General features: G+C 46.7%; 1 protein-coding gene across 1 annotated transcript; it reads right to left on the bottom strand.

Moving 5' to 3' along the window:
* Positions 1-839: 839 nt before the first annotated feature.
* VPS25 (vacuolar protein sorting 25 homolog) lies at positions 840-7,770 on the bottom strand. Its single transcript, XM_079950154.1, has 6 exons — positions 7,622-7,770; positions 5,122-5,267; positions 3,658-3,711; positions 2,750-2,838; positions 1,760-1,835; positions 840-1,403 (listed from the first exon to the last, which is right to left on the bottom strand). Exons 1-6 carry the CDS (start codon positions 7,669-7,671, stop codon positions 1,291-1,293), a joined length of 528 nt encoding a protein of 175 aa, XP_079806280.1. The 5' UTR covers positions 7,672-7,770; the 3' UTR covers positions 840-1,290.
* Positions 7,771-13,935: the final 6,165 nt, after the last annotated feature.

The raw sequence follows: 13,935 nt of genomic DNA, 5'->3' as shown, positions 1-13,935 counted from the left end.
TCTTGGGATTGATAAACATGACTGAGAAAGACAAAAAAAGTTTTTTTGAAATTCTCACAAGTGTCATATCATATCACTCTCAAGGTGTTGCTGGCCAGCAATCTGAGAAAACACACCTTACCGTTTTGGATGATGAAACTAGTCTGGATAACAAGATGGCTTGCTGACTCCTGGGTAATGTCTTAAAAAGGTAAAGGTACCCCTGCCCGTACGGGCTAGTCTTGACAGACTCTGGGGTTGTGCGCCCATCTCACTTAAGAGGCCAGGGGCCAGCGCTTTCCGGAGACACTTCTGGGTCACGTGGCCAGCGTGACATTGCTGCTCTGGCCAGAGCCAGAGCCAGAGCCAGAGCCGCACACGGAAACGCCGTTTACCTTCCCGCTGGTAAGCGGTCCCTATTTATCTACTTGCACCCGGAGGTGCTTTCGAACTGCTAGGTTGGCAGGCGCTGGGACCGAGCAGCGGGAGCGCACCCCACCGCAGGGATTCGAACCGCCGACCTTTCGATCGGCAAGCCCTAGGCGCTGAGGCTTTAACCCACAGCGCCACCTGCGTCCTACAGCGCCACCTGCGTCCTGGTAATGTCTTGCAGCCCCTCTAATCCTTGTGATGGATTAGAAACAGGGGAGACGTAAGGCAGACGCAGTTTCACGTTGCCAGGAGGGCAATATCGCTCTGGCTTTTTCGAGAGAGGGAAGTGCTCAAATGCACCAGCAGGAGGCTGGTGTGAGGCTAAAAAATGAAAAGAGGTGATGCGAGTCACGGGGTGGCGACAGAATAAAGACATGAACTACCCCAGGGGAACAACACACGCATACAGAGACACAAGCACACTGGACTAGTCTTGTAAATAGTGTGGTTTAATTTTGCCTAAAGTCCTCAATGCCTTATCCTGCTGTGGATAGCCCAGTCTGCATGGCCTCCTGCCCTGCTGGAGGGAGACTACTAGATTTTTGATCCCAACTTTGTGGCTCACAGCTGCAAGCGGCAGGGTCCGTGGTGTGCCCTGGGGAGGCCAAGCCCAAAGAGCCCACACCTGCTTCGTGTCAGCTGCACCCCGCCAACGCTCTGGTCCTCTACAAATCTATTCAGAGCATCTTCAGAACACCACAACCCCTCAAAAGGGACAGAAGCAGGAGAGGGGAAGGAACCCGGAGTCGGGCGCCGAGCCGCCAAGACAACACGTTGCCGTTTTGGCCTTTGACGCAAGGAAACCAGAGCACAGAGAAGCCCTTCAACCCAAAAAACACTTTTGCCCAGTCAGACTGGAAAGCCAGAGGAGAAGGTTGGTTAGAAGAACTTGACGCCCCGCCCGTCATCCAGGGTGATGATTTCAGCCTTGTGTTCCTGCTGCAGAGCTTGCAGTGCGCGGAGAAGCATGGATTCTTCCAAGCCATGGAACTCTAGGAGAGGAGGAAACAGCCTCGGTTGAGGGATTTGGCAACCACACATCAAAGCTTCCACAAGATAAGCAGCAATCGCTACATCTGGTGGTAGAGAGTTCCATAGTGTAACCATGCACTGGGTCGAGAAATACTTCCTTCTGTCTGTCACTGGATGAACCTGGGATCTAGTATTATGAGAAACTTTTTATCCACACTGTGCATAATGCAGCCTCACTCGCCTTTTTCCCCCTAAACTAGAAAAACCCAAAGGTTGTAAATTTTCCTCCTACAGGAGTTGCTCTAACCACTTGATCATTTGGGTTGCCTGTTTCTACACTACAATGCAAAATTCCGCCAGGTGCAAGCAAAGCTACCTTCATTCTCTGTGTCATCGCCATTGGACAGCTCATACAAGGTGAAAACTGAGTTGGTCAACCCATTCTTTGACACCTGGGAAAAGAAGAGGGAGGGGGAAAAGAGAATGTTAAAACTCTGACCCGCATTTACCAGTTTTCCAGTCTCAGATCAATAAGTCAATAAAAATGAAGAAAAATGTTAAACACAGCTTTTCGTAAAAGGAAAAAAAATCAGTAGTAGAGCACCAAAGCACAGCAACAAAAATAACAGGAGAAGAGAAAAAACAAACACACACAGTTTGAGCAATGTATCAGAAGGCCTTCGACATTGGGCACTGAAAATACATTAGACTAGATGCCAGGCAAGCCTCCTCGAGGAGAACATTTGAGTTGCGGGTTGCCTGCATTGAGAAGGCCTCTCTCCAAACACCATTTGCGCAACCTTCAGAGACAGGCAGGTTCACACAAGAGATGACATGTTTTTAGTTCCCAAGGCGTGCGTGGCCTCAAAGATAAAAACAGCAGCATTTTAAAAACTGTGCCCAGAAACAGACCAGCGGCCCATGAAGAAATGAGATATTATTATTGGAAAACAAAAAGCAAAACCAAACAGATGCCGTGGTTAATTTGCTTCTCAAAGACCGCATCTCTGGAAGCCTTTTTCTTACTTTTCAAGCTCTCCAAAGCTGTTCATCAAGACTCAACGCAGGCAATCTGCTTGGGCTGGTGGGAATTTGTGCTTCCATGACTGCACTGCAGAAGCACAGAATTTGCGTATCAGGCAAGGAAAAAAATGCCCCTAGAATCTCAGTTTTCACTGGGAAAAATAACAGCAACTTTCTAGCCCTTAACACTGTGGGGGGTGGGCAGAATGCCTGGTGAAACTTCAGAGTGTGGGAAGGGAGGAAGGAGCGGATTCAAGCATACAGTACCTCCATGACCTTAACCAATGGCTTTCAGGAGCACCATTAACCAATATGGGTTACACAGTCCAGAACCTGCTCTTACCCACTGATAGATGAGCTTGCCCCATTCTTCCGGACGCCGCCACATGATCAGAAAGCTAGATTTGTTTTTGTCAAGCCATTCAAGATTTCCTGGAATGAAGCAGAGCACTCACATAATATCAGGGCCCACTTGTACCTAAGACAACAGACACTGAATCTCTCCTGTGTAAGAAGTCGATTACTTCTTAGGTGAGTCTGTGCAAAAAAAACATTAATGCTGTGATTTTAGTCACACTTACTTGGAAGTGAATCTCACTGAAATTGATGAGAATTGCTGCCAAATAAACATGTTTGGGATTAGGGATTTACATGACCCTCAAGTTTCATGATCTTCTTTCAACCCATATAACCATTTTGCACAGCATTATACACAGTGGCAGTTTCCCCCCATCTTGCCACCAAACAGAGAAAGATCCCACCAGAAATTTCAGCTTGAAGCGTATCTTTAAAAGTTAAACACCACAGACTTTCTGATTTCAGGAAATTTCTATCTTGGGGGGGGGGGGCAGAAAGCATTTTTTGTTCATTTCAGAATATTGACTTAAAATATCTCCTGATGATTGTATACCCATTTTTATATTCAGCTGAAAAGCTCACACATCTCAAGATTTCAGAAACAGGCTAATCTGGAGTTCTCAAAACTTCTGTTACCATTTCAAAATCACATCATTTTATCCCTGTTATCAGTGATGGCTGGTTGCTTTCTTTATCCCCAATTGGGATAAAGAAGGAAGTTCAAACTGTCTTATGGGCAGAGAAGTTTCATTTCCTGACCCACCTTTACTTGTGTAAGGAACATGCTTTTGTTTTCCATGCCAGCTGTTAGACCCTGCCTGGCATTTTAAAATGAGAACTGGATAAAAAAGTAAATGCAAAGTTAACTCAAAATCAACACAAACCAGAACCCACCTTTTTTCCTGAGTTCTTCTAACACCACAATGATGGATTCCAATGGGAGCTTTCCTGTTTCACAGTTAAGGAAACAGTCACTTGGCACAGGATAGGAAAAGGGTATACAGAAGTCGAGAAAATAATACTAAGTAGGACAAACTCAACTTAGGACAACTAAAGGAACCTGAAAGGTCTTGGTCTCAGAATTCAGGGCTTTTTTACTCAGAGCAGATCCAATGAAATTAATGAACCACAGTTAGTCATGTTTATTAAATTCAATGACTGTGCTTGGAGCAAAAAGGTGAAGCATTCTAGTTTCTCAAGAATATGGCTCTTCTCTTTGCTGCAGTAACGCAGCAGATATGGTAACTTGCCCATCAAACCGAGCATGCAACCAACCCAACTCAGAATTTGGTCACTGAACTTGGAGCAAAAAGGTGAAGCATTCTAGTTTCTCAAGAATATGGCTCTTCTCTTTGCTGCAGTAACGCAGCAGATATGGTAACTTGCCCATCAAACCGAGCATGCAACCAACCCAACTCAGAATTTGGTCACTGAACTGGAAGGGGTTAAAATGACATTAACTCAACCCTTTGCTTGAAGGGCAGGACCATCCACCAACCTCTCAACAGATCCACTAAGGCAACCCCAAACATGTGCAGAAAGCAGGCACCTGCAGAGCAAATAGCTTGAGACGTTTCAAGTAATTAAGTTCCATATTGCAGGGGACGAAAACTATGGAGAAGTTTGATTCTACCTTGAATTTACATTGCAAAATTGGCTTCCTAATACTGTGCCAGGTAAGAAAACCCATCATCAACAAAAGCACAAAAGTAGGTCACTGCAGAAAAACAACCACCTATTTTATAGTAAGAGTAAAATAGTTGCATTGTACTTTTTAATGAACTAAAGTGGCAGGGTTGGGCAGAAAGTTCATTTCGCAGAACTCAAGAAGAGAGATATTCTGTGTAACTGAAATGTATTCTGATACAATTTGCCCACCAGGAAATGTCAGCTACTGTCATCTAAGTCCCTCTGTTTTAAATAGATCCAACAGGGCAACTAATATTTTGAGGACATCTGCTCAACAATGACCCAGACTGCAATACAGAGGGATAACATTTCAAAGAAAAATGAGTATTAAAAAAAGTTTGGGAAGCAAAAACTTATCTTCTGCTCAGCAAAACTAAAAAGGCTAAAAGAGAACTCACATGCTGTTCTGGCCAAGATGAGGATAGAGCTGCTGACCTAGAAAAAAGCATTTGTTTAAAAATGCAAAGTCATTTTGTGCTTTTCCTTGTTCTGCACTTGTGCAGCAACCCAACGAACAATTGCTGCAAGCCTGAACTGCTTCAAAGCCGGAACTGTCAACTGTTCTTCCATGACAGCAGCCAGCACTTTCATCTAAAGAAACAGCAAAATTCCTTTGCCTGCTCACCAGGGTAGGTAAGACAGCCACAGGCTATGGGGAAGGAAGGATACGCTGCAGTTTCCAGTTGTTGAACAGTGGGCTCTCCTGAGCCTCTGCGACAGTCATGGTGTAGAGCTTGTTGAGGCGGCAGTAGGAAAGCACTAAGGAACACCAAGCCGTCAGCTGCTTCTGCCTCGTGTCCACATTGGGCTGCAACCTAAACGCAATCACAGGGAAAGCTATAGCTCAGTCCATTTCAGAAATCCAGCTAAGCTAGTTCCAAAACAGAATCAAGAATTAGAAACTTCCCATCTCCTGTCAGAAAACCCTGGTGGTGATGATGATGGTGTTCTGGGCCCAGCCGCGTGACTCAGGAGAGCTCAGAGCCCCTTGGTTGAAGCAACCGCTGCTTTTCCCCCTGAGCTGGCCAACAGATGTGCCATGAAAAATAGGGACAATGGCTGCCGAGACCATATAACACCGGTCCTGAAAGACCTCCATTGGCTCCCAGTACATTTCTGAGCAGAATTCAAATAGTTGGTAAGGTACCCCTGCCCGTACGGGCCAGTCTTGACAGACTCTGGGGTTGTGCGCCCATCTCACTTAAGAGGCCAGGGGCCAGCGCTGTCCGGAGACACTTCCGGGTCACGTGGCCAGCGTGACATCGCTGCTCTGGCGAGCCAGAGCCGCACACGGAAACGCCGTTTACCTTCCCACTGGTAAGCGGTCCCTATTTATCTACTTGCACCCAGAGGTGCTTTCGAACTGCTAGGTTGGCAGGCGCTGGGACCGAGCAGCGGGAGCGCACCCCGCCGCAGGGATTCGAACCGCCGACCTTTCGATCGGCAAGCCCTAGGCGCTGAGGCTTTAACCCACAGCGCCACCTGCGTCCCCAAATAGTTGGTACTGACCTTTAAAGCCCTAAACGGCCCAGTATACCTAAAGGAGCCTCTCCACCCCATGGCTGTGAACTTTTCCCTTTTCTTGCGAGGAATCCTATTCGGAATAAGAGAATTTCCCTTAAAAAAAGGGGAAAGTTGACAGCTATGCTCCATCCCCATTGTTCAGCCTGGACACTGAGGTCCAGCTCCAAGGGCCTTCTGGCGATTCCCTTCCTGCAAGAAGTGAGATTACAGGGAACCAGACAGAGGGCGTTCTTGGTAGTGGTGCCCTCCCTATGGAATGCCCTCCTGTCAGATTTCAAGGAAATAAACAACGATCTGACTTTTAGAAGACATCTGAAGGCAGCCCTGTTTAAAGGTTTAAAGGTCTGATGTTTTATCGTGTTTTTAATATTCTGTGGAGAGCCGCCCAGAGTGGCTGGGGAAACCCAGCCAGATGGGTGGGGTATAAATAATATATTATTACAGTCATACCTCGGGTTAAAATAGCTTCAGGTTGAGCGTTTTCAGGTTGTGTTCCGTGGTGACCCCGAAGTAACAGAACAGGTTACTTCTGGGTTTCGCCGCTCGTGCATGTGCAGACACTCAAAAGGATGTCATGCACATGTGCAGAAGCGGCGAATCACAACCCACGCACATGCAGACGTGGGTTACGTTCTGCTCAGGATGGGAACGGGCTCCAGAATGGATCCCGTTTGCATCCAGAGGTACCACTGTATTATTATTATATCAACAATTAAGAGCAGCAAGGCCTGGCAAGAATGAAAAAAACAATGGTTTTGGGCCTGCTTCCCTTTGGGCCAGGCAACTACCTTAATAATAATAATAATAATAATAATAATAATAATAATAATACAGTGGTGCCCCGCAAGACGAAAAGAATCCATTCCGCGAGTCTCTTCGTATAGCGGTTTTTTCGTCTTGCGAAGCAAGCCCATTGACGGCTTAGCGGATTAGCGCTATTAGCGGTTTAGCGGCTTATCAGCTTAGCGGATAAGCGGCTTAGAAAAAGGGGGGGAAAGTCGGAAAAACTCGCAAGACATTTCGTCTTGCGAAGCCCATAGGGAAATTCGTTTTGCGAAGCGCCTCCAAAACGGAAAACCCTTTCGTCTAGCGGGTTTTTCGTCTTGCGAGGCATTCGTCTTGCGGGGCACCACTGTAATAATAATAATAATAAATAATTTTATTTATACCCTGCCCTCCCCAGCCAAGGCTGGGCTCAGGGCGGCTAACAACTAATAATAAAAGCAAGCTGATTGGAATGCAACTTAAAAAACAAGGTTCAATACAACATTTAAACATCTATGTTGTATTTGGGTGTCAAAGGGCACCACCTGGGAAACGAAAACAAAAAGCAGCCAAGCACCAAACCGGGCGCCCTGAGCAGTAGGAGCAGCTGTGGGCCTTAGACTCACAGAACCGCAGAGTTGGAAGGGGGACCCCGAGGGTCATCTAGCCCAACCCGCAACTAGATCCTGCACGACTCGTGCCCAGCTGAGGCTCCCGCATTGCAGGGGTTGGACTAGATGACCCTCGGGGTCCCCTCCCAACTCTACGGTTCCGTGTTCCGACGGGCCGCTTTAGAGGGTGCGCTCCCCCCCCCTCCCCCCGGACTAAGGGGGCTGGCGGACTCGAGCGCGGGGCCGAGGAGGGGCGCCGGGGGACTCACGTGAAGAAGGGCGGGAAACTGTACTGCCAGGGCCACTCGAAACTCATCATCGCCTCTGGGGCGGAGCAGCGCTTCCGTCTCCCAGCGCCAGCTCTCGGTCCGTCCCGAAGAGGCTCCCCCCGCGCCCCGCAAGCGCCACGCGAAGGTTCCGGGCAGAAGCCTGGCCGAAGTTCCCCGCCTCGCGCGCTCGTAGAGCTACGCGGCCCGCGAGAGTCGCGCTCCCTCTTCCGCTGCGGAGTGCTGTCGGGCTGGGCTGGCCCTTCGTATTTTGCTGCTGTTATTGTCGCTCTCCGCATGGTTTAAATATTGTGTTTTTATTATTGTTACTTACTTATATATTTCGTAAAAAATTAAAAAGCCTCTTGATAGTTTCTCTCTCTCTTTCTGTGTGTGCGTGTATATATATATAATATGTGTGCGTGTAGTGTATGTATATGTATATGTATATGTATATGTATATGTATATGTATATGTATATATAATATGTATGTGTATGTGTATATATATATATATGTGTGTGTGTGTATATATATATATATATAATATGTGTGTGTGTAGTGTATGTATATGTGTGTGTGTGTATATATATATATATATATATATATATATATATATATATAATGTATGTGTATGTATATATATATATATGTGTGTGTGTGTGTGTGTGTACATACATATATATATATATATATATAATATGTGTGTGTAGGGTATGTATATGTATATGTATATGTATATGTATATATATATATAATATGTATGTGTATGTATATATATATATATGTGTGTGTGTGTGTATATATATATATATATATATATATATAATATGTGTGTGTGTAGTGTATGTATATGTATATATATATGTATATATAATATGTATGTGTATGTATATATATATGTGTGTGTGTGTGTGTGTGTGTGTGTACACGCAGCCACACAATCAATACATACACAAAACACACACACATAAAATCAAGAGGCTTTTAAAGTTAGTTTTATACACACACACACAAATCAAGAGGCTTTTAAAGTTATATACTGTATATATACATACACCCCCCCCACACACACAGAGTGCTTTTTCTGGGGGTACATGGGTACACATACCCCTAAACATTTTGTGAATCTTTGTACTTTTGTCCATTTACTGTATTTTCCCCAATTTGAACTATAAAATGATGGTTTTCTTGAGTCAAAATGAGAGTACAGTACCCCTAACCTTTTTTAAAAAAGAAAAAAAGCACTGTGTGTATGTGTGTGTGTATGTACTCTCTCTCTCTCTCTCTCGGCTTTTAAAATTTATATAAGCTGCTTTGAGGTGGCGATACACACACACACACACACACACACACATATACACACACGAAAGAGTAAAATCTTAAACACTTTCACGATTTTGAAAAAACATGCAAAAGTTGGAATGCTAAAACAGATTGAAAGCACCTTGGCTTTCTAAGTTTCTGGGTAGGCTTGTCTAAACAGGAATGCTTTTTGGGTTTTTCCCCCAGCAGGTGCTGAAAGGAGTGAAGTTGAAGGCACCTGTTTAATGTCAATAGGCAGGGAGTTCGAAAGGGAAGGCACTGCCACACTAAACCATCAAATATGGGACAGGTATTTGTAGTAGTGCCAATTCCGACGATCGGTTGATAAATATAGCAGCTGATATATAAAAACTAGGTAGATAGATAAAGAGTTAAGATAGAGTTCCTGTCAGGGGAAAAGGCAGGGTATTATTATTATTGATAATAATAGATCATCATAATAACTGTCATTAACTGTGGCAGCCTGCAAGTCTATGGAGCACAGTTTTTAAGAGGCGAGTGGCGGCTGAATTTGGGTTTGGAAGTTGTCTTCAGAGCTTTAGGTTGGACCATTAGATTATCCATTCCTGCAACTGTGTGCATTTTGATGTGGATTGCACACACGCAAACAAAATTATTGATAAGAAATACGCTGAAAAACAAAAATAAGCAACTCTTAGCAGTGCACACCTCTAAGTTTGTGAATATACTTAAGGTAGATATGTAAGGAGGCCCATTTATAATTATATTTTGGGGACGATTCATGTTCATATGTTGCTGCCTTGTTTTATACTTTATGCATGTCCCGTGACCACATTATAAAGTAATTGTGTTCTGTGTTAGGGTTGCCATATCTCCAAAAGTGTAAATCGGGACAGATTTATTTATTTATTTTGCCCGAAGTCGTTGAGTTGTTGTTTTAGGGGAACCTTTTTTTTTTTTTTTAGTAAAATCTACAATGATTTTTGAGCTTTGGAGCTATTTTAAGGCATTTTCAGTACTATTTATACCCCTGTTGCTGGTTTTCCAGGACATTTGCCCGATTTTCGAAGAATAATCCAGGACGTGCACAGGACAAATGAGAGATTATGCTTGTTATGTCTTCAGTGGTCTGTGTTTGCCTGAGCTTGAGTCTGGACTAAGGAATCTGAGCTCCTGTGTTCTGATTCGATACATGATGTCCAATCACAGAACATTTCAGGATTTGGGCCTCTGCTATTGGCCCTTGAACTCTGAGTCGTGATTTGCAGCTTGGACGTTTAGACACCCAATCACGTTGGGAGTGGGAGTGGCCCAGGCTTTCAGGAATGTATATAAGCAGTTGCTTTGCCCCTGTTTCCCAGTTCTGTAGTTCAATAAAGCTTCTTGCTATTCTCACTGTGTCTTGCCTCGTGGGAACCCACCTACACTTCAGTGCTGTTTATGTGGCCTGGCCTGGCCGGCACATGCACTGTACATGAGGGAGAGGGAAATTAATCTCGTGTGCATTGAGGGTGTTTTTTGGGGGGATATTTTTAAAGAAACTGTTCTTCTAGAATCTCTCTGGCTGAGTAACAGGAAGCCTCAGAGACATCAACCTCTGCCAAGAGACTAAGCAAGCAGCCTATTATTATTATTATTATTATTTATTATTTATACCCCACCCATCTGACCAGGTAGTCCACAATAAAAAGGATTTTATATACAGTGGTACCTTGGGTTACATACGCTTCAGGTTACATATGCTTCAGGTTACAGACTCGGCTAACCCAGAAATAGTACCTCAGGTTAAGAACTTTGCTTCAGGATGTGAACAGAAATCGTGTTCTGGTGGCGCGGCGGCAGCAGGAGACCCCATTAGCTAAAGTGGTGCTTCAGGTTAAGAACAGTTTCAAAGTTAAGAACGGACCTCCGGAACGAATTAAGTACCACTGTATAAAAAAAACAGTCCTCATGCATTTACAACCCGGGAAAATAGTGTTCATAATCAGTTACTGCTACTACTATGACTGCTATTATTATTTTTAAAAGAATGAAGCTGTATTTCAATCCAGCAATTAAATAGTTTTTTCCAGTGTCAGGGCTGAGGACAGCTTGTTCTGGAAGGAAACGAGCAATTTCCCGAAGCAATTAATTCAGAGGCTGCGAGTGCACAGAGCCTCAAGCAGGGACTGGTTTAGATAACATCCAACGCACCCATAGGCTTTTTTTCTTTTCTTTTTAAAATAAAAGCGCAAGCAAATTATTTACAACTGTTAACAAAAGTCAAAAGCTCTCCTGTCTTTCTGAAGAGGCTGCTTCAGTTGCTTCTTTCCTCCTCCCTACCATCAGCAGTAGGGACGCAGGTGGCGCTGTGGGTTAAATCCTCAGCGCCTAGGACTTGCCGATCGAAAGGTCGGCGGTTCGAATCCCTGCGGTGGGGTGCGCTCCCGCTGCTCGGTCCCAGCGCCTGCCAACCTAGCAGTTCGAAAGCACCTCTGGGTGCAAGTAGATAAATAGGGACCGCTTACCAGCGGGAAGGTAAACGGCGTTTCCGTGTGCGGCTCTGGCTCGCCAGAGCAGCGATGTCACGCTGGCCACGTGACCCGGAAGTGTCTCTGGACAGCGCTGGCCCCTGGCCTCTTGAGTGAGATGGGCGCACAACCCCAGAGTCTGTCAAGACTGGCCCGTACGGGCAGGGGTACCTTTACCTTTACCTTTTACCATCAGCAGTGCCTCAGCTCTCCAAAAAGTGATGCCAGTTAGTTTCAAGGCCCAATGCAAAGCGCTGCTTTTGACCTATAAATGGCCCAGAAGTGCAAGGTACCTCGGGTTACAGACGCTTCAAGTTATAGACTCCGTTATCCCAGAAATATTACCTCGGGTTAAGAACTTTGCTTCAGGATGAGAACAGAAATTGTGCTCTGGCGGCGTGGCGGCAGCAGGAGTCCCCATTAGCTAAAGTGGTACCTCAGGTTAAGAACAGTTTCAGGTTAAGAACGGACCTCCAGAATGAATTAAGTTCTTAACCCGAGTTACCACTGTACCTCCAGGACTGCCTCTCTCCATAGGAACCTACCTGGACCCTGAGATCATCACCTGAGGCTCTTCTTCATGTGCCTCCTCCATGAGACGTCCAGAGGGTGGCAGTGCAATAAGGCACATTTTCTGCAGTGTCTCCTTGTTTGTGCTGTCCCCAGAAAGACTCGCCTGGTGCCTTCATTATAACACTTTTAGGTGCCAGGCAAAAACGGTCCTCTTCATCTAGGCCTTTGGATGAGTAACATCTGAAACTGTTTTAAATGTGTTTTAGGAGAGGGGATAATTGAATTGTTTTTGCTCTTTATTATTATGTAGGGACGCAGGTGGCGCTGTGGGTTAAAGCCTCAGCGCCTAGGACTTGCCGATCGAAAGGTCGGCGGTTCGAATCCCTGCGGCGGGGTGCGCTCCCGCTGCTCGGTCCCAGCGCCTGCCAACCTAGCAGTTCGAAAGCACCTCCAGGTGCAAGTAGATAAATAGGGACCGCTTACCAGCGGGAAGGTAAACGGCGTTTCCGTGTGCGGCTCTGGCTCGCCAGAGCAGCGATGTCACGCTGGCCACGTGACCCGGAAGTGTCTCCGGACAGCGCTGGCCCCTGGCCTCTTAAGTGAGATGGGCGCACAACCCCAGAGTCTGTCAAGACTGGCCCGTACGGGCAGGGGTACCTTTACCTTTACCTTTTATTATGTGGTTTTTTCTTTGTTTGTTTCTTATATTGTCTTTTTATATATTGTGAACCACCCTGAGATCTACAGATGAAGGGTGGTATACAAAGTTAAATAACAACAACCACCAATACCAAGCTGAAGGTCTACCAGCCTTGTGTGTTGAGCATGCTGCTTTATGGAAGTGAGTCATGGGCAACTGTGGCCTAAACCACTGAGCCTCTTGGGGTTGCTGATCAGAAAGTTGGCGGTTCGAATCCCCGCAACTGGGTGAGCTCTGTCCCTGCCAGTGGCGTAGCGTGGGGGGTGCAGGGGGGGCCGGCCGCACCGGGTGCAACATCTGGGGGGGGCGCGCTCGCCGCCTCTGTAGTCGGCGAAGAGCTTCGGGCGCAGGCTGTAGCAGAGCCCCATGTCTTGCGGAACCGACGAGCTGTGCGCGCGTCCGGGCTGAAGGCGTCCGGCAGGCAGCGGCTCTCAGCGCTCGCCGCGGTCCCCGCACGTCAGGGCTGCGGAGGGCGCACCAGGCAGCCCCTCCTCACAGCCCCGCTGCTGCTGCTGCTGCTGCTGCAGCGGCTGGGCCATGTTGCATTTTCCTCGCCTCTCTGCCCTCTTCCTCCTCCTCCGGGCAAGCGGCGTCGTTTGGGCAGCAGCGCCAGCGGCAACTCGCCTCAGATCACCTGACACGGACCTGCCGCCGTGGCTACCTTACCGTAAATACCCCAGCCCAGGCAGCAGCAAGAAGAAGCTGGCAGTGGCAGCAGGTTAGGGGTTAGGGGCACAAATTACTTGCCTTGCCCCGGGTTAGGGGGCGCAAATTACTTGCCTTGCCCCGGGTGCTGACAACCCATGCTACGCCACTGGTCCCTGCTCCTGTCAACCTAGCAATTCAAAAGCACACCAGTGCAAGTAGATACATAGGTACCGCTCTGGCTGGAAGGTAAACGGCGTTTCTGTGCGCTCTGGTTTCCGTCACGGTGTCCTGTTGTGCCAGAAGTGGTTTAGTCCTGCTGGCCACGTGACCCAGAAAGCTGTCTGTGGACAAAGGCTGGCTCCCTTGGCCTGAAAGCGAGATGAGTGCTGCAACCTGATATTCGCCTTTGACTAGACTTAACCGTCCAGGGATCCTTTACCTTTTTTACGCTTGCCAGAAGTACAAATGCACTGCGTCAGGAAGATTTTGGGCAGGACAGGATTCCAAACAAAGATGTGCTCTCCCAAACCCACATTCCCAGTTTGTTTGCACTTTTACCTCAGCAGCATTTGCACTGCCTTGGTCATGTGCGTGGAATGCAAGCTGCCAACACACTTCTAGTTTACAGGTTTTCTATCCTGGGGCAGCACAACCTACAGT

Source organism: Podarcis cretensis (assembly GCF_951804945.1).
Source record: "Podarcis cretensis genome assembly, chromosome: 13".
NCBI classification, from domain to species: domain Eukaryota; kingdom Metazoa; phylum Chordata; class Lepidosauria; order Squamata; family Lacertidae; genus Podarcis; species Podarcis cretensis.
Note: the sequence above shows the minus strand (reverse complement) of the source record. Positions and strands in the feature narration are given on the sequence as shown.